At 32.7% G+C, this 20,756-nt stretch overlaps 1 protein-coding gene across 3 annotated transcripts; it reads right to left on the bottom strand.

The window, feature by feature from the left end:
• Nucleotides 1-1,792: 1,792 nt before the first annotated feature.
• Nucleotides 1,793-19,227, bottom strand: LOC139877429 (increased DNA methylation 1-like). 3 transcript variants are annotated; one of them, XM_071864857.1, is made up of 18 exons: nucleotides 19,182-19,214; nucleotides 13,336-13,497; nucleotides 12,179-12,377; nucleotides 5,509-5,576; nucleotides 5,383-5,427; nucleotides 5,230-5,289; nucleotides 5,058-5,133; nucleotides 4,754-4,813; nucleotides 4,609-4,661; nucleotides 4,259-4,366; nucleotides 4,105-4,168; nucleotides 3,974-4,030; nucleotides 3,172-3,417; nucleotides 3,032-3,096; nucleotides 2,884-2,940; nucleotides 2,466-2,559; nucleotides 2,236-2,376; nucleotides 1,793-2,133 (listed from the first exon to the last, which is right to left on the bottom strand). In XM_071864857.1, exons 3-18 carry the CDS (start codon nucleotides 12,371-12,373, stop codon nucleotides 2,026-2,028), a joined length of 1,497 nt encoding a protein of 498 aa, XP_071720958.1. In that variant the 5' UTR covers nucleotides 12,374-12,377; nucleotides 13,336-13,497; nucleotides 19,182-19,214; the 3' UTR covers nucleotides 1,793-2,025. The 3 variants fall into 3 exon arrangements, with proteins under 3 accessions (XP_071720958.1, XP_071720959.1, XP_071720960.1); XM_071864859.1 differs by lacking the exon at nucleotides 1,793-2,133 and having other exon boundaries at nucleotides 2,240-2,376; nucleotides 2,892-2,940; nucleotides 19,182-19,227; XM_071864858.1 differs by lacking the exons at nucleotides 13,336-13,497; nucleotides 19,182-19,214 and having other exon boundaries at nucleotides 5,509-5,622.
• Between the last annotated feature and the right edge of the window lie 1,529 nt (nucleotides 19,228-20,756).

Here is a 20,756-nt window from a genome sequence, read left to right on the forward strand (position 1 = left end):
TTTTTTTGGAATTTTTTTCCGGCATCAAGAGCACACGAAAATATGAATTAGAAAAGACACTTCATGATGAATGTTATTATTTAGGCGGGAAAACGATTGACAAAAATAATATTTAAGATAATATTGTTCGTGAAGAATGTGAACGTTTTTTTTCTTCATGTTTTGTGAAGTAAAAATTTAGCCCGATTTAGAGTTTAGGTTTTAGAGTTTAGGGTTTGGTGTTTTGGGTTTATGGACGTGTTAAAAACTCAATTTAAATCCTAAATCTAAACCCTAAATCTTAAATTTCTAAACCCTAATATCTAAACCTTATAAACCCTAATATCTAAACTCTAATATCTAAAACCTTAACATACGCTCGAAAAACACGATAATTGTTATATATTACTTCTTCGCCAAAATAAAAACATTTATCACAAAATGTCTTTATTAAATGTTCATATTTTCATCCAATTTATAATGTTCGTGAACAAAGTTTTTTAAAAAAACGAAAAAAAAAAATTGCTTCCCCCACTTCCCCCCGATTGGTTACTTCCCCTAAATCCTAAACCGTTCGTGTTAAAAACTCAATCTAAATCCTAAATCTAAACCCTAAATCTAAACCCTAAACCCTAAATTTCTAAACCCTAATATCTAAACCCTATAAACCCTAATATCTAAACCCTAATATCTAAACCCCAATAGCTAAAACCTCAAAATACGCTCGAAAAACACGATAATTGTTATATATTACTTCTTCGAGCGTTTTCCCGTCAAAATAAAAACTTTTATCACAAAGTGTCTCTACTAAATGTTCATATTTTCATCTCATCTATAATGTTCGTAAACAAAGTTTTTTCAAAAAACGAAAAAAAAAAAAAAAAAAAAAGGTTTTTACTTCCCCTCGAATGGTTACTTCCCTCTTGATCCTACCACTATATATATATATATATATATATATATATATATATATATATATATATATATATATATATATATATATATATATATATATATATATATATATATATATATAGTTTTTCCTATTTTATTAAATAGTTTGTAACAATCGTTGATGTATGTCTCACTTTATTGATTGAGCATTCGAATATGAATGTGCCGTTCTAAAAAAAATGATGAATACTTACCTTCACGCTTATTACAAATCAATCCATAACTATACTTGGTCCGTCCTCGACAAAACGAAAAAACGAAAAAACAAAAAAAAAAAAATGATAAATAATTACTTTTCCAATAATTAGCTATATGAATAATGTTAATCAAGGGTGAAGAACCGGCGCAAAGCCAGGTTGCCCAACTAGTTATTTCTAACTCATAATATACGCGGGTTACTGTATTTCAGTTGCATTCTCTAAAACTTTCGAGTTCCACTACAGCTCCCAGATTTCATGTGTAACTGACTAACCGGGCTGTAATTTGATTATGTTGGGCTGGGCTTATGCTCAAATTTTGCTTAAAAAAAAAAAAAAAAAAAAAAAAAAAAAAAAAAAACCTTATAATATACGGAGTAAAAATTTTTACTAAGATATTTCTATTTTATATTATAATTATAAACAACCCAAAAAGTGTTTAATGTTTAAATAGTATCACCCATCAATGTGCGGGTAATCTATAATATTGAAACACTGTTTAAGTTATCGGGCAAATTCATTTCTCTCAGCAACGCGCGGGCAATTTCTCCCCTCGTTTTGCACCAAATGAACTCCAAAGAAAAACCATCCATTGAAATGCTTGAACTTTATTTATAAAGAACCAAGTATTTCAATGAAAAAAAAACCTTTAAAACTCCATTTTACTCAAAAACTTCACATGTAAAATTGTATAAAAACTAGTAACTTAACCCAACATAACTTCAGAAATAAGTCTTCTATCTAGCAAACCTACGTTTATCAGTCAACAGAAAGACAAAAAAATAAAACTTGCAAAAAGCGTCTAGTTTAGCAACTTAAACCTAAACACAACAAAATCAAACAAACCAACAGTATTTCACAAGTTGAACTTCTCTTTAATTCTTAGTCCTTTAAACTAATATCGGTCATTTTCATAAGTATACGCAACCTTAGGGACCTCCTTTTCAAGCAACGTTGTTCCAATAAACCTTACCATCGAACGCGATTTTTTGTACTCAAACAACTGAATACCACAAAACGGCTTATCAGTATTAAAAAATGAGCGAACCATCATTTAAAAATAAAAAAAAACAAAACAAAACAAAACAAAAAAACCACTATGTACCTGTTCCCGGTTTACTTCTTTAAAGCCGAATTTGTCGATCCACATGTCTTTTACAACCTTAGCTGCCGGGACCACAATCTTTTGAATCTTTAAATACCCGAGACACATTTCAAAGCAGGTGAAAAACATTTGAAAATAGCCCTGACAAATTAATAATTAATAAGATTTAATAATAACATATTTAAATATAATATTGTAAAAAAAAAATATATATATATATATATGCACACCATCATTTGATAAGGTCGACAGGTGGCAGCAATTGATAATTCAACAATTTCATGACCAAGAACACGGAACAACCCCGCTGTAATAAGTTTCGAGCTGCACAATCAACATAAGTGTTGTTACAATCCCTGTTGCTCAACTTGGAATTTGGTCAAATTTGGTCAAACCCGGTCAAACTTGGTCAAACTCGGTCAAACTCGGTCAAAATTGCTCCGAAAATCGGTCAAAACTGGGCCAAAACTTGGTCAAAGCAAGTCAAAGTGAAAGTTGGTCAACATCCGAGTACCCCCTAAAAATCCCCGACCAAGAACTCCCCAAGTAGTGATTTCTGCAACCTTGGTTACAACGGAAACCACCAAATCAGAAAAGCACGTAAATAAGCAAAATAAATAAATAAATAAATAAGAAGTAAGGTTTTACTTTATCACCAGCATCGCACAATGTACCCCGAAAAAGTCCATGTCACCGATTTCCTTGCTATTGGTAAAAAAAAAACAGTGTTAATACCAAATAATAAATAATAAATAAAAATAACAAATACAAAAATAAGTAATTTATGTATACTTACCCATATGTCATTGATGGTAAAAAATCTTGTCCCGTAACCGAATCAATAATAGGATTGAAGCAATCCTGTTAACATGAAATTTACACAATAAACATACACAAAATGCAGAATTTAAAAAAAAAAAAAAAAAAAACTCTCACTTGAAAGATAGCGAAAGCTTCTGCAAGCAACAAGCGGTTTTTTTTAGAAGCATCGTTGCCTCGAACAATAAACCAGTCGGCATCGAAATCAGTGACATTGTTTGTATCACACTTTCGTAACTTTTTCTTAAGTACATCCTTCATATGCGTAGGAATGGGTATCGGGCTGTATTTTACGCACGCTTTAAGAACATTATGAAGCCTCGAACAATCCTTTGAGCAAAACCACTTGCCACTAGGCAATTTCTACAAAAATTGACAATTATTATTTATTATAGACAAGATTACACGGTTACTCCTTGTGGTTTGTCAAATATTTAATGGATAGTCCAATTTTTTTTTAACCTGGATAGTCCATCACTTTGAACTTATTGCGTGTATAGTCCAAATGTTAACGCCTTGTTAGGTTTCCTTCGTTGACTGCTTTCACGTGCATCTTATGCGAGAGCAAAAAGAATATTTGCCCTCACGGCAAATAACATAATTGCCCTCATGTGAAATGCACGTAAAAGCAGTTATGGAGAAAACCTAACGGGATGTTTAAATTTGGACTATTCATGCAATAAGTGCAAGTAATGGACTATTCAGGGCAATATAAAAGTGGACTATCCACGAAATATTTGACAACCCACAAGGACTATCCGTGTAATTTTGTCTTTATTATATCTAGGAAAAGTTCAATTTTATTATTAAATGTAAAGCATAGAAATTTATCTTATCGACACAAGATTCTTTTTTTGGTAGTACTAATAATAATGTAAAAAAAAAAAAAAAAAAAAAAAGAAACAGCATAATCACTAACCTGTAGCTGAGCTATCCCCTGTTCCCATAGACAGCCAATATGGTATTCTTTTTCGCACTGAAGAACGAAAAAAAGAATAGTGTAAAAATTTATAAGCTAACAAACTGTGTAAAATAATTTAATTTAAATACCTGGTCACAAACTAATGAAGTACGTTCATTGAAGATATCTTTATCTTCTTCAAAACTGTATTCTCTGTATACATAAGAATATTATTTCAAAAGGACTGCACAATTCAATATAATAATACATATTGCAAATTACATTGTTGAGTAAAAATGTTACCTGCATATTATGCATGCAAATTGCGATATATCCACTGATTCCTGAAGTAATACAGACGATGCAAGCTCATGTATCGACACACCGTCTGAAAGATAAATGTTTGCATATCTAGCCATATTCAAGTACAAATGTCAGTAAATTACAAAAAAAATATAAAACAAAATATAAAATAATAATAATAATAATAATAATAATAATAATAATAAAAGAATTTTCTAAATACGGCCCTAGGGGCCTGTCGTTAACACCCTTTAATGCATTGTACAACACATTACAGCGTGTTAACGGTGCCGTTAGCGAAATCCTAAAAAATTAAAAACATTTATATGTGACTCTAGTGGATAACTCACGGTTTTTTGCGAGAACCCAAGCCCGCGTGAGCTTCGAACTGTGACGGACTAAGCTGTTGAAAAACATTGTAACATATTTATTTCATTTTCTCACTCATAAGGTCCAATGAGTAATAAAAAAAATAAAAAATAAAAAAATATATACCTCAGTATCACAGCAAATACATAAGATTTTATCCCCTTTCTTTCGACCCGTTGCTAGTGTCTGTCAAGAAGAGAATGTTAAATATATGATGCACTGAAAACATAAAAAAATAAATAAAAATAATAATAATAATAATAATAATAATATATATATATATATATATATATATATATATATATATATATATATATATATATATATATATATATATATATATATATATATATATATATATATATATATATATATATATATCTATGATATGGATTGTATTGATGAAATACGGTGTGTGTATAGTTCATACCTCGCCATTATATTTGTAATATAATACAGTGTTCTCATCTATCTTGAGAAATGCAGGTCGATTCAATTTTTGATCGCTTAAAGAACACAAACAATAAAAGGTCATAAAAAAGTTAAATTCTGACATGTTATGGTATGATGTAAAATGCAATTAGTAATAGTTAGAGATCAACTTGCAAGTTATTTTTTTATCAAATGAGGAACTAAATGTCTTCAATTTAGGCGTTGATGACCTGAAACACACGATAGATTAAAGAACATCTTATATTAATACAATTATTTTTAAATTTTCTTTTTTTGGAAATTGTTGTAAAATATACACCGACCTTTTTTCGGTATTCCATCCTATCTTACATTGTGAACTCGGGGACCTGCAAATTTATACCATAAAATTGTAAATTAGAAGCTAAAAACGGGTCTTTTATGATAGAGTTTAAAAGAAGAGAACCCACATTGTCACCACATCCTGTTGACTTTGACTATAATCTTCATTTAAATCGATCTCCATTGACACTTTTTCCTGTTGACTAGGATATTCATTTAAATCGATCTCCATTTAAAATGTTCTGAATACAAATTATCAAAAAATCAACATATTATAAGATCACAAAAGCTACTAAAGAGTGAGGATAGCTATATGAGTCACCTTCTTCAAAAATATGACTAACTGATTTTTAGGAAAAGAAACACACAAATTCTGTTAAAGTTCTAACACATGTTTTTTGCAAAATATTTCAACATATGTCTGGAAAAACCATCAAATAATATAACAAACATCTAAGAGGTGCAAGGTTGCAAAAATTTCTACTCGGGGGTACTCAGTTGTAGACCTAGTTTGATTTTGACCGATGTTGACTAGGGATGGCATGGGCCGGGTATGGGCAGGGTATAAGTAATCCCAGACCCGAACCCGATTATAAAAATCCGTCCCAAACCCGGACTCATAGCCGACAGGTCCTCATTTACAAAGTAACTAGCGGGTAAATGGGTATCATCCATTTACTTAATAATTTTCCGAGTAATCCCGAGTTTTGGCCAAATTTTGACCAATTTTGCAAGTAATACCAATACCAAGTAGATGTGAAATGAGAAAACTTTAATTTGGGAAAAGCAAGAAAAATCAACATTCAAAGAAGATCCATGAAAGATTAGAGTTTCATAAGATACAAGACATCCGTTACCAAAAAAGGATATGCAATGTTTAATGCATTCAAGATAACCTCGATATGATAATTGGCATCAATGCACCATCTTCGGTGTAAAAATAAATAAAAAATCTTGATGACAACTTGTTTAAAAAAGAAACCGACCTCTATAATAAATCATCAAAACAAACGATACAAATACACATTAAAGAATGTTGGTGCAAGATTAGTAACAAAATCCATATCAATTGTTAAGGGATGAAGATCTAATCAAAAAGAAGCCTCATTGACACAAAACACGTAGCTATACTTCCTTCAATGCGTATAGATTTGACGATTGTTGAATCGGAAGCAAATTTATATTAGTATATCAAGATACAAGAAATCAAATACAGTGATTACAACAACGAAAAATGATGCATATAAAAGGAGTGAGATATAGCATAGATCGGTAAAAATATTGATCGGCACACCTTTAATGAAAGAGCAGTCGGAGACAGACGAGTAGATGATCGGCGGTGTTGTGAGACGGGAGCGGCGGAAAGAGATGAATATAAAGTAAACCCTAGAAAGGTAGAAAAAAGTGAACTTTGGGAAATGGCTATTAATACTGCAATAAAGGCGAAGTCATTATGAATTTGAATACTTATCCATATTTAACCAAGGTTGCAAGGAGTAGTCAGTCTAGTTTGGGTCGCGTCAAGATTATTCGGACGGAAGTTGACTAACATTGACTTTTAGTAATATATTTTTTTTTAACGGCGATTTTTTTGGCATCAGTAGATCATTTCTTTCAACGACCCTCCTCATAGTAATATATATATATATATATATATATATATATATATATATATATATATATATATATATATATATATATATATATATCAAACAAAACGTAGATATTTCAAACATGTGTAAAGAGCACAAAAAATGGGTATAAAATAATACTAAAGATTTGAACAAACTTCTTTGAACGACTCAGAACCGACTTTGACTTGACTTTTTAGCGTTGACAGACTTATTAGTGGGGTGCAACGAGATGGGCTAGTCACTAAACTGACTAGTCGGTCGAGTTGGCTATCGTTTACACCATTGTATTTAATATGAAGGGCTCTTTTCACGAGTTTTGTCGTGAAAGAAAAGAAAATAATTGAAGATGAATGAAAGGGAGAAAATGAGATCTTTTCAATTGGAAACACAATTTTCTTTTGAAGTCTTTTCACTTCCCTTCTTTTCTCTTCAAAAAGGATAAAATTGAAGCAGTGGAAACCCTAACATGCCTACGAGTATCACCTCAAGCCCAACACAATAGAGGTAAACCAAGCTTACCTCTCGACCAATTCATAAGGTAGCCCAACCAGCAGATCTACACCTTTATTCAAGATTTTATCACATTAGAAACTCCTTGATTTAACTAGATTAGCTATGGAGAAAGGTCTACTTCACACACTATTGCATACACCATTAGGAAATACCTAGCGATGATGGAGTGAGGTGCTTAACAAATGTTTCAACAACACGTTTGCTAGATGCCAAACACACTCGCGAGAATATTCCCATTTACAAGAACGAGAATATTCCCATTTACAAGAACAAGGAGCAATTTCATAAGTATAAAACTACTTATCAATACTATGAAGCTTTTGGAGAGAGTGGTTGAGACTAAACTTCAACGTGAGACAACAGTTTCGGAGAACCAATTTAGTTCCATGCTGGCAGGTTCTTGTTCTTCAAGCGAGGTGTACTTCAATCATAGATATGGTCTCATTTACTTGCCACTAGTTAACACCTTCACCTAATCAACTCGTACTTTAATTATAGCTCATGCATAAATAGACCTACCCAAGACTCCACACACACACACATCAAGCTATTGTACGAGTCTAGCATCACCGGGTTTCCAAGTTTAGTCGTTATAGGACTCAAAACATCTTTCGTGAATGCTGAAATGGGAACGTTATGAGGTTTTAAACAAAACGGAAAACTTGTCAAGTTTACTTTTAATAGACTTGCATTTGGTGACCATTGATTATGATCGAAACCATGTGAACATCCAAGGACTATTCTATAACACCTCATTCATTCCACATTTTCTCATGTTCGTAGACGTCACGGTCCACGCAATGAAAAAATTCCAGATTTTCGCTTCTTTCTATTGGATAACTTACAATTTCAATTTTTCCTACAGGTTTTAACACGCATCCCGAGAATCAAACCATCGAGAATCAAACCATTGTAGTTTCTCTTATCTTTTATACGGATGTTATGATTAATTTATTTGGAGATATTTTATGATCCATTCATTAAATATTTAAAATAAATAATTTTTCTATAGTTAAATGTTATGACATGTATTTTCGATTATGATAAAAACTAATTTTAAGAGACAAAGACTTTCGTTACACCTCTTTAGCAAGGGACTAAATAACATCTTTAGAAGTACTAAAAGGACTTATTTAAAAAGTTGCATCTATTCCCTGATACCCTTCAGTTCCATTTATATCGGTGTCAAATAAATTAATATCAATATCACAATCAAACTCAAAATCATATGGGGAATACTAAGGTGTAAGGAAAAAAATGAATTGTTGATTCCCGACCGTGTTATAAAAGTTGGAAAGTCTTTCATGTATTCGAGCTTTAAATGTCCTTTCATATTTTCCATTGATTATGATGTAAATAAACACATGAAGAAATGTGATGCAAGTATATTGAACTAAGATTCATGATCATTATTGTAATAAAATGTTTCATTCATGCTTATTCTTTAATCTTAGATGAAAAGAGGGCTAAGGGCAAAAGTTAAGGTCTATGGTGCGGCTCCTTCCGATAATCTAATCTGAATTTCGATCTTAGTTTAATCTTAGTTGATATTAAGAAGTTATCACTACCTAATCACAAATACCTTCTTTATAATCCCTCCTCTCAAAATTACTGTCCTAGTTTGATTTCTAAAATCTTTCTTCTTCAACTTTGACTTAGAATATTTTTGTTTGTGTTATATCATTATTGATTGATAAAAGTTATACCAATGAAATCACGTTTAAAACCTAGTATATTCATATAAATTTCATCAAATATTATATAACACAAACAAAAATATTTGAAATCAAAGTTATGAAACATAAACGTCAAATGAGACAGTTATTTTAGGACGGAGGAAGTATCAACTAAGATTAAATTAAGATCAAAAGATTACTGGAGAGAGCCATACCATATTCCTTGAACTTTAGCCTTTAGCCATTTTTTCACCTGAGATTAAGAATAACCATGATAAACATTTTATTACATATAATTACACTTTTCGATATGTTTCTTCGCATCATAGTAAATGGCAAAACGAGAGGACATTTAGGCCTCATACAGATAAAAGACTTTCCAACTTTAACAACACGATTCGGAATCAACAATTCCTTTTTGACTTTGTACATCTTAGAATTCCGCATATTTTGATTTTGAGTTTGAGTGATATTGATATTGATTGATTTGGCGCCAATATAAATATAAATGGAAGTGAGAAGAAACAAGGAATGGATGCAACTTTTTAATTCAAGTACTTTTGAGTACTTCTAAACACGATAGTCATTTCCTTGTTCAAATAGGCGCATCGGAAGTTTTTTTTCTTTTAGAATTAGTCTTTATCCTAATTGAAAATAAATGTCACAACATTTAACTATGGAAAATTTATTTATTTTAAATATTTAATTAATTAATGGCTCATAAAATATCTCCAAATAAAATAATCTTAAACATTTAACTATAAAATAATCATGACATCCATCAAATAAAAGATATGAGAAACTGCAATCGTATGGTATCTAGATTCTTGAGAAGCGTGTTAAAACCTGTAGAAAAATCAAAACTAAGGGCGTGTTTGTTTGCTTCTGAATGGAATCATTCAGCACTGAACACTGAATCGGTCAGTGTTAACGTAACACTACGTTTGATGTCTGCCTCTGAATGCAAAGAGTGGTACTGAACGAGCACTGAATGGTTCCCCTCCTTGAGTATCTCTTAACGGTTCAGTGGTACACTTTTCCACTAAATACCCTTTTATTTCTCATTTGCTTTACCATCTTCACTTCACAAAATCTTCCAGCGATTAAATTTCCTTCACAAGGTAATTATTATTCATCATCTTTTTCTCCTTTCATTATCTACCCTTTTCTTCTTCCATCATCTTTTTCATCCTCTTTTTCTCCCTTCATATCTCTGAATACCCGTTTCTTCTTCATCCTCTTTTTTCCACCAATTAATTTTCCCCCAAATACCTTCCTGTAAGCACCTCTCTTATTACAATCTAAGACATGGCCTTAAAGGTTTCACTTTATCCAAAAGTGGGCCCCATATGGGAAAGCCCTTATGCAAAATCAAAATCTGAAATACCCAGATGCAGTTTTTATTGTGGGTATGATGGTAGATTATATATTTGTTTGATCTGTTCATCAATGTCTTGTTGTGATTATGACGATTTCCTATGATGAAAAAGAAATATTGGGCAGAAAACTATTTTGGATCTTGTTTTGAAAGGATATTGTTGTTTATTAATTACGAAGTACTAGTTAAAAATGAAATTATTTGTTTATTTTACGGAGTACTAGTTAAAAATGAAAGTAGATTTGTTTATTTAGATCTAAATCAAATCGAAGGTTAAAATGGTAATTCTACGTCATTAAGAATGTTCATTCAGAACTCTTCTCAAATAGGGAATTTTCATTCGGAAGCATATTTGTTCAAAGCTTCTTTACAGTAGCCGTATTAAGGACAATTATTCTTGATCGAAAATTCTTCATCCCTTGTACATCAACATTTTTATCCTTTGTCGTGTTTGCTCCATCTCTCTTAACCGACATACCCTTATCCATTATACTAACATGCCAAACTTTAACAACTAAGTCACAAAGAATCAGTTTGAGATTGATTATCGCATATCATTGTTAGGGTTCTGCATTTGAGCGATTTAAGAATGTTTAGGATATACCCAATTGAGGATTGGAATACTGAATGTGAACGGTTAAGAGTACAATAAGAGAAAAGATTTCCTCATTGACAACTATAAAGAACACAACCGATCGAGAATGAGAAACTTTTGTTGGCTTATGATGAGTCGATAAGTTACAAGTAAAAGAAATGGAAAATGGGCCTTCAAGCTAAAGAAATGAGCCTTCAAGCTAAAGAAATGGAAAATCCACAAGTAAAAGTTGCTTAACGGTCATAAAATCGGGATTAATCGGGTGTTGACCAACTTTGACTTTGACCGATTTTGACCCGTTCACCAGCTTTTGTAGGGCGTTGAAAAATTAATTTGACCAATTTTGGCAAAATAGATCGGCATGCTTCAAAAAACCGATTATTAGGGGATGAATACTGATTTTTACAACCTAGAAAGACGTAAAGTACAAGGCGAGGAATGTAGCCAAGGGATATGAGCAGCACTAAGTAGTAAACATTCACAAGGTGTTTTCTCTAGTTGCACAAATGAAAACAATTAGGTTTAAAAAAAGATAACAGCATACAAACTCAAGGTCAATGTTTTACATACTACATTATTACTAGAAATAAAAAAAATTTAGAGTCAATTGTCTTCTCTGAAATATATATGCCTACCTACAGTTTTGTCTTTTCAGATCTACTCCTTAGTCTCCATACATTATATAATTATTTTATACTTAAAACTGAAAACTATGAATTAACAAAATGGATTCGATATTTCATTAGAAATAGACAGCATATGTTTACGTTCATCGCGAAAGATGTTCCAATCAAACACAAATATAACAAAGACTACTCTTAGTGAATTAAAAAAGAAATAAAATTGGCTTAACATATATCTTTAATATTGACACATAATTAATATATCCACTTTTTTTGCACAAACATCTTTTATTGGTTTTAATTACCATAGATTAAGATTAATATAAGTAAAAGTGAAAAACATTAAAAACATGTGATACTTATGAGTAAGAAAATATACCTTGCAACAATAATTGCAGAACTTGAAACCCTTGTTTTTCACCCTTTGATTCATCGACATTCGTGTTATCATTCCTTGTGCTAAACCCCTTAGCCAGTACAAATGAATGCCATTTATGTTGTTCATCATGAACTGTATTAATGATAATGATGATTGATGGTAACGATATTCAGATGTATAAAACAAAGGGGCCATCAACCTATGCAAGAAAAAAGAAAAGCTGAAAACATTTGGAGTTGTGGTTTGTGAATTTATTATGATATACAAGTAAAAACCTATTATAATATAACCATACAATACATATACATAAGTCATGCATGACTTTTGTCATGCATATTAAACCTATTATTAATTATTAATATAACCATACAGTACATAAGTCAGGCATGACTTTTGTCATGCATATTAAACCTACACAAATGGATACAGTATGAGCTTCCAGTACCACCACATAATATGCAAAACCCCAAAATACGAAAAACATCAGACAATAAAATAAACCAGGCCACTAATTTATGAATGATAAAAAATAGTTAGCATAAAAACTAAAAAGTAAATCATATAACGTTATAACCTACCCCCTGCATCCCAAATGTGTTCATTCTGCAGATATTACAACTACATTCTCCACTTACAAAAATAGATGAGTGTAATCAATTACATTTCCCATATTAACCCTAATGTATACATATCACAGAGTACACGAGAAAATATAAAAAGGGTAAAAATGTTTTATTCCACTGTGTTTTTTGTGTGCGGCTAAATTATTTGGGATGGACAGAGTATATAACAAAAACAAGAAAATATTGGGACCTCGAACAAATATAGGAAAAAAAAAATAACGTTTAATTAGTTTATAATTTTTATGAAAAGTTAATTTTACATGATAAGGAGTTTATGAAGAGAATAATAATTTCATTGATGCAAAATTAATGTGTTAAGCTATATTAACTAGTGTAACAAATGTTACTCTATGCATTTAGCATATAATATTTGGTGGATGCATTGGAAAATGATCTTTTTGAGTGAGCGTGTTCCTAAAAAACGCTTTTTTACACCAAAATGGTATAAAAATTAGATGAATAGATTTCAATCCTTATACACAGAGACCGACATAAAACTGTAAATACACCAATATATTATATGAGTATAATTACCTTTGTGCATCTATTTCTTGAACTAATCATCGTCAGGAATTTTTCTAGTGACATTTTTGAATAAGCTTTCTTCATGTTTTACCATGTAACCGCCAATCATGATAGTCAAAAAAAGAGACGGGATCACACTATCTTTTAGTTCCTTATAAAAACTAAATATTCCTGCACAATTGGAAGCAAAAAAAACAAGGATATAAGATGATGATGATGACGAAGGAAAAACCAAATTGGTACAAGATGCCATGTACAGACTAGATATTATAAATATTTTAGATAGCATATGAATTGTTAAATTTGTAAAAACAGAGTATTTTACAACCTTGATCATTATGCATCTAAAAAAAGCATGTGATGCTTTCGTAGTAAGTCGGTTTGTGCCTATCTTTTGACAACAATATTGTGCCTTCACTAAGCTATTTATTTAATTGACATAACCTTAAATCAATTCACATATAAACACCATACACAAAAAAGTGAATGTGTGTGCTTTCTTTTTGTATTTGATTTTATTTTATAAAATCTTAAATGATAATAAGTTGACTTTCGTTCTCAACAGACTATCTTAGAGCAACACGTGTATTAATGTCCAGAGTCCAACAAGCCTTTGATGGTCAATTGATTAATTAACACATCTAAACGAAAGTTCAAGAAGATATCAAGGGAGTTTATCAAGTTTGGATTCTTAAATCATGAAATTATCAGTAGTTACCATTTAAAACATTTAAAAATGCAGGGATTCATACGAAGAGATTAAAAGAAATCTATTCTTCATTATGCAAGACACTCTTTCTTTTAAACATTTTTTAAGAATAGAAATGGCTAGTAATCTTTACAAATCCAAAAAGTTAGGATGAAACAAATGACCGAACAAACATTTACAAATTCAATTTACCATGGCAAAACACTTTACAACTATGTTGCACAAAACACTTGTAAAATTCAATGACCTAAAGTACTTAAATCAAAAAGGATACCCCTATAACACAAAACACTTTTGAAACTAAATTGCTACACATAAAAGGACAAATAATTCACTAAACTTTCAAATTCACACACGAAATAACAAAATAATTACATTAGTAAATATTCATAAAAATCAAATACTAATCTAACACATCTGGTTTGTTGAAAAGCACTTCATACTCAAGGCCATACTATAGTGTTACTTAACTATTAAACATAAGAAATACGGAGTAAAAATTAGGGTTTCATATTTCATTCAAAAGAAATTTGTTAATTATCGTTCACAGTCAATCACATAACAAAGTATAATGCGCATTCATCAACTTCTAAGCAAGGTAAACTTGTTGATATTATAAAAAGCAAAGTTGAATTACAATAAATTGTTACCGGATTTTAGAAGAACTTGAAACCCTAGCCATTTGGTATTGGTGCATTTTTGGAAGCATTGGCTTTGTTGTCTGAAAATGATGGTAGCATAATTACTCCATTGAAGAAGTAAGTTAAGGTTTTAGATGGTTCGTCCTCAACTAAGTGGAGATTCCGCCAGTCTATGAACCACCGAAAGTTGTAAAAGAACTTTGTTTTACAGGTCCTTCTGTTGTTCTGGGCCAGATTGCTTTTCTAATGGGCCTGATTTGGTTTGTAAATTTTGGCTGGATATTTAAATTAATGTTGGGCCGGAGGTGGTTTTCAATGATGGGCCGTTAAATGCGGATAAGGGGTTATACGATTTAGATTCTGGCCTTACTGATCCACTCTGGCCGGTTGACTTTAACGGCCGAATGTGGTGGCTTGCCCGGGTTCGGATAATTCTAAGGTCTCGTCAGATGCAGATCGTTTGGATAAGAATGGTTTTAACATTGGGGCGGGAAGCATGGATTCTTGCTTTTTTCGGGGTGAGGAAAAAGATCCAGAAGGAGGATCTCTGTTGAACAGCTAGGCTATGAAGGTTTTCTCGAAAAGATTCCGGAGCCTCCACCGGTTAAAGGGATTCTTTTGAACTCCTCTAAGGCGCACAAGGTCGGTTCTACAGAGGTGTTTTCTTATGAGTCTCGTTCGGTTAAGATTGACCGCTAAGAAGGTTGCCGCGAAGGTCTCATGGTCGGGGTCGAGAGGAAAAAAGGCTTCGATTGCTGTAGACGCCCTTGGTCATCCTTGATGTGGTTTGGTTTGATCTTCTTCGCTCTTTGTATGGAATTCGGATTTCAACTTTTTTGTTTGGTTGGTGTCTTTTCGTAGGTTTGTTTTTGGGTTTCTCGTGTTTGTTTGGTTGTGCTTAGGTCATGTTGATGTCATGTTGTTTAGCTTTGTTGGTTTAGTTTATCGGCTTTGTTTGTTTAGATCGTCTCGACTCGCTATTAGATAGTTGTTAAGTTTTTGCGTTTTTTCAAATTTGGGATAGAAAAGTGTATTTTTTAGAAAAACAACGAATTTTATAACTCAAATATACAATAGCTCCAGGTTTTCATGTCAAAGTTTCTTCTAATCCACTATACTTAAAGTCTTAAATACATTACATTATCAAATAAAATACAAATATGCGTACAACTAAAAAGACTGTTATTACGTTTTTTTCGCAAAAAAAAAATATATATATATATCAACATATGAGAATTAATACTTGTTGACCTTCAAATTCGTTATATGTTATTACGGCTATTCGAAAAATATAAATAAAAGATATTATTAACATTTTGAAGCAGAAAATTGTTTCTATGATTAGAAAATTAAACTGCGAAAACGGTAAGTAAATACGTTAATTACTATATTAAGTCACTTTGCTTTAGTTTTCAACAACCATCTCTTTTATCTATGACATTTCATTAGTCACATACTCAAACAATAAAAACACAACATATTGCACTTACACAACAACAACAACAACAACAAAATCCAATACCACATGAGTGGTGTATGGGGGAGGTGAGATGTAGACAATCCTTTCCCTATCCGAGAATAAAGAGAAGTCATTTCTCCACTCAGAGTGAAACACTCTCAGAGTAGAGAAAGTCATCCCTCTCTTTATTCGACGGATAAAGAGATTGCTTCCGAGAGAACCTCCGACCTTTAAGTAGGAAAAAGTTTTTTTTTTTGAAGAAAATAAAAATACTAAAATAAAAATAACACGCCATGAAAATGGTAGAATCAAATTTCCATGGATTTGAAATACTGCCTGAAATTAATCAAGCATCTTTTGAGTTTCTTTAATCCCTCTAATGATTTATCAATATTTAAGTGCAATATTGTTGGACGATTGTCCATATTTGACAAACATTAAAATTGGTATACACATGAAAAAAACATGGGATTTAATTATGCATATTCACAAGTCAAAGTTGGCGATGGTTGTCATATTTGTTTTCACATGAGGTAGGTGTGATCAAGAGTTGTTAACAAATATGTGCAAGTATATGTTCAAGTATAAATATGTATTCATGGAGAAGGTGAAAGGCATCACAAAGGAAAAACACAGTTGATCAATAATATCAATGGAAAGTGTGTATTTGTGAGGTTGAGAGTTTTATTCTTGTAAGGAGTGTAAAAGAGTGTACGGGAAACTTAGATTTTATACTAAAATCTAAGGGGCTTGGGTTTGGGTTTAACTCATAGTGTACTTTTTCTTGTATCGGGTTCTTTTATATTATAAGAATAAAGGAGACTCTTGGGGTGGACGTAGGCAGGGTTTTGCCGAACCACGTTAAATCTTCGTGTTATCAGTTGCCTTATTTGCTTTCTATTATTTCTCGCAAGTTTGTCTCAAACAAATTATATCCTCGCTTCCGCTGGTGTGAGTGCGTCAGGCAAATTGTCATAACAAGTGGTATCAGAGCATCCAGTTGTTTCGGATAGTTTTTTGTTTGGAGATGGCGAGAAACGGCAGTATGCAATTTAAGGTGGAGCCATTTGAGATGGCGGATGACGATTGGTATATTATTGAACACATGGATGTGTTTAATGGTCTGGTTAATCAACTTGAATAAGTTGAGGTTTAAAGGAGGAAGAAGATAAGACCCTTATTCTTCTTGCCTCTCTTCCCAGTTCGCGGGATAAGAGACGAAGATCCGATGACCGTTTTGAGCATGGGTTTGCTATGGTTGATCATGGAAGGGGAAGGTTTGCCGAGAAGAGATCTAGCGATAACAGTAGGTCTAGATCAGAAGACGGCTTGAAGGGTATTCAGTGCTTCAAATGTCATGAGTGAGGTGACTACGGACGGACTGTCCACTCTGGAGGAATGGTGAAGGTAAATCTGGGGGTTCATCGGCTGCGGTAGCAGTTATTGTACCGGTGGGAGATGTTCTCACAATCTCCAAAAGTTCTACTTCTGCTCAAGATGAATGGATTTTAGATTCTGGTTGTACGATACATGTGTGTTCCAAGGAAGCTTATTTTGATAACCTAATGTTAAAGTAAGCGGGGTGCTAACTTTAGGTGATGGTTCAACATGTGATGTTGATGGTGTTTGCATGGTGAAAATAAAATTGTTTCACGGAGCTGCTTACGCTTTTGGTGGTGTGGCGTACGCACAAATGATGTGCAAGAATCTAATTTCCTTATGCGTGTTGGATTCTCAAGGATACGGCTATTAGGCCGTAGGTGGAGTTATGAAAATCACACGTAGTGTGAAGGTCCTGATGAAGAGAGAGAAGTATGAGGGTTTATATCGTCTGGTGGTGAGTACAAAATGTACTCGTGTCTCGAAGGTTTAAAAAGCGTGCACGCGGGAAACAGGTCGGGAACATGTTGGGACATGTTTGACCGAGGTAGACGATAGTGAGAAGGAAAATCCTACTGTGGTGGAAGAGGTGATTCGAGACTCCTCTCCGGTGTCAACTAGGTAAGTTGACAAGGTTAGTTGCACATGATTATTGGCTGTTTTATTTGAATCGAGGTTCAGGACCGAGGTGATTCAAGGTGTGTGCAGCGGGGATAAGGAGGCCAATGGTGAAAGTACTCGGTGATAATATTTTCGGTGACGAAGAAGATAAATGTTCGTCAAGGTGGAGATTGTTGGACGATTGTCCATATTTGACAAACATTAAAATTGGTATACACATGAAAAAAACATGGGATTTAATTATGCATATTCACAAGTCAAAGTTGGCGATGGTTGTCATATTTGTTTTCACATGAGGTAGGTGTGATCAAGAGTTGTTAGCAAATATGTGCAAGTATATGTTCAAGTATAAATATGTATTCATGTAGAAGGTGAAAGGCATCACAAAGGAAAAACACAGTTGATCAATAATATCAATGGAAAGTGTGTATTTGTGAGGTTGAGAGTTTTATTCTTGTAAGGAGTGTAAAAGAGTGTACGGGAAACTTAGATTTTATACTAAAATCTAAGGGGCTTGGGTTTGGGTTTAACTCATAGTGTAATTTTTCTTGTACCGGGTTCTTTTATATTATAAGAATAAAGGAGACTCTTGGGGTGGACGTAGGCAGGGTTTTGCCGAACCACGTTAAATCGTCGTGTTATCAGTTACCTTATTTGCTTTCTATTATTTCTCGCAAGTTTGTCTCAAACAAATTATATCCTCGCTTCCGCTGGTGTGAGTGCGCTACGCAAATTGTCATAACAAATATGTTATGGTATAGAGACCATACAGATAGAATGAAAACATTTACAGAGTGGCGGTTAAAGTAGCGGCTGTTGAAGTCTGATGTAAGGTACCGGTTTGTGATAAGTGTAGTGGCAAAATACACCCGAGCAAAAAAAAAAAAAAAGAATAAAGATTGTCAAACAAATCAATGTAGGTGAATGATATGTTACACTACAATTAGTCAAAAGATATTGCAACTCAAATTTAGTTAAAAATACAACTAAAATGGAGAAAATACATTCATAACAAGCATAAAAAAATATAAATTGAGGAACATACCTCTCTAAACTATTGATAGTCTAGAATCCACAAACTCATCTTTCAAAATTTGTCCCGTGTAGCAAAATCAAATAACACAAGATTCTAATCCACATATCACAAAATCACATTTGTGTCTTGGTAGTAGTCCAGTCTAGTTGTTTACCATCTACTTCTACTCTCTTCTCTATATATTAAAAGAAAAGTTTAATTATGTAATCCTTGTAATCTTGACCATTAACATTAAATGATTTCTCATATTGAATTATCACCGTTTAATCTAAGTTTCAATTGATTATTAACTAATATTCATGGATGAGGGTAGACAAATGTTTGAAGCACCTTACATATCTTAATTTGCGTAAGAGCACATGGAGTTGTGAGCAGGGGCGGAGCTTTATAGGGGAAGGAGGGGGCCCTCGCCCCTCCAAAAGTTTCAGTAAGTAATAGTATTTTGTAGCCCTTTGAGTTATTGACGTTTGGGCATTTGAATCAACTAAATCGGAGTCCGTATGAAAAAGATATGACGAAAATGGTGAAGGTGCGCATATTTTGTTTTCATCAACAATCTAATTCATTCTTTCATATCTCTTGGGCAATTTTACCTTGAAATCAAGTTTAAAACTAAAATTTAAGAAGTTAACTTAGATGATGTACAATTAGGATCGATATTTTAACCTAAAATGTGTATAAAATATGCAACTTTGTCCACCAAAGTTAGCGTTTTTCTTCCCAAAAAACATATCACACATTAGAAAATTTTTGACCCCTCCAACCACAACGTTCAAGCTCCGCCAATGGTTGTGAGGACTTAAAAGTGAAGTTGAGGAAAGAGAAAAAGTGATTTTTTTTTAATGGCGAAAAAAGAAATTTATTAAAAAACTTCATCAGAACGATGAAGAATAACGAAATTACAATGTGAGAGGCATTTGAGCCTGAGCAATGATAGACAAATGACAGACCTACAAAACGAACACCTAATTGATAGAAATAAAAAATCGACGATGGAAGGCTTTGAAGCGTATTCGGAGCCGGCCTATTGGACAACAAAAAGAAGAACCTTAACTTGAAAGGAGCCCAATTGAAAGACCAACTAGCAATAAGGAATAAATAAATAGAAAGGCCCAATATAGCTGGGCTTAAAAGCCCCAAATGCTCTTCCAAAAAAGAAACGCAGCAGGACGGTTTGTGAACAAACTGAACGATACAATCCCCAAATTGGTTAGGTGACGATGTGATGATACGAATGAAGAAAACAGATTGGAACCAGACAAATTGACATCGACGAGAATCCCAGTGCCTATTAATCTCATTGATTTGGTGAAATTACGATGAATCCAGTTGAAGAGAGAAATAAACGAAACAAGTAGAAGAAAAGGACGGATTGATTCGATTTGAGATAAAAACCTCGAGGCATACCTCATTTATTTGGAGAATTGACGATCAGCTCGTCATCCACCGTATTGTTCATCATGATACCGAAGTTAATCAATTCCTCTTTGTAAGTAACTTTTTTGCACCAAAGAGATTCCCATTATTCTTACAAAGAGATTCCCATTATTCTTACTTTTTTTTGTGATTTGTTGCTTGACCGAC

Source organism: Rutidosis leptorrhynchoides, chromosome 11 (assembly GCF_046630445.1).
Source record: "Rutidosis leptorrhynchoides isolate AG116_Rl617_1_P2 chromosome 11, CSIRO_AGI_Rlap_v1, whole genome shotgun sequence".
Lineage (NCBI taxonomy): Eukaryota > Viridiplantae > Streptophyta > Magnoliopsida > Asterales > Asteraceae > Rutidosis > Rutidosis leptorrhynchoides.

Excerpts from the sequence above, each read along its gene's own strand:
- LOC139877429 (XM_071864857.1), bottom strand. The coding sequence starts at position 12,373 with ATGGCCCCTTTGTTTTATACATCTGAATATCGTTACCATCAATCATCA. Across the intron at positions 4,169-4,258 it reads TTTGCATGCATAATATGCAG|AGAATACAGTTTTGAAGAAG; the intron begins GTAACATTTTTA and ends TTATGTATACAG. Across the intron at positions 2,377-2,465 it reads GTCGACCTTATCAAATGATG|GGCTATTTTCAAATGTTTTT; the intron begins GTGTGCATATAT and ends TTAATTTGTCAG.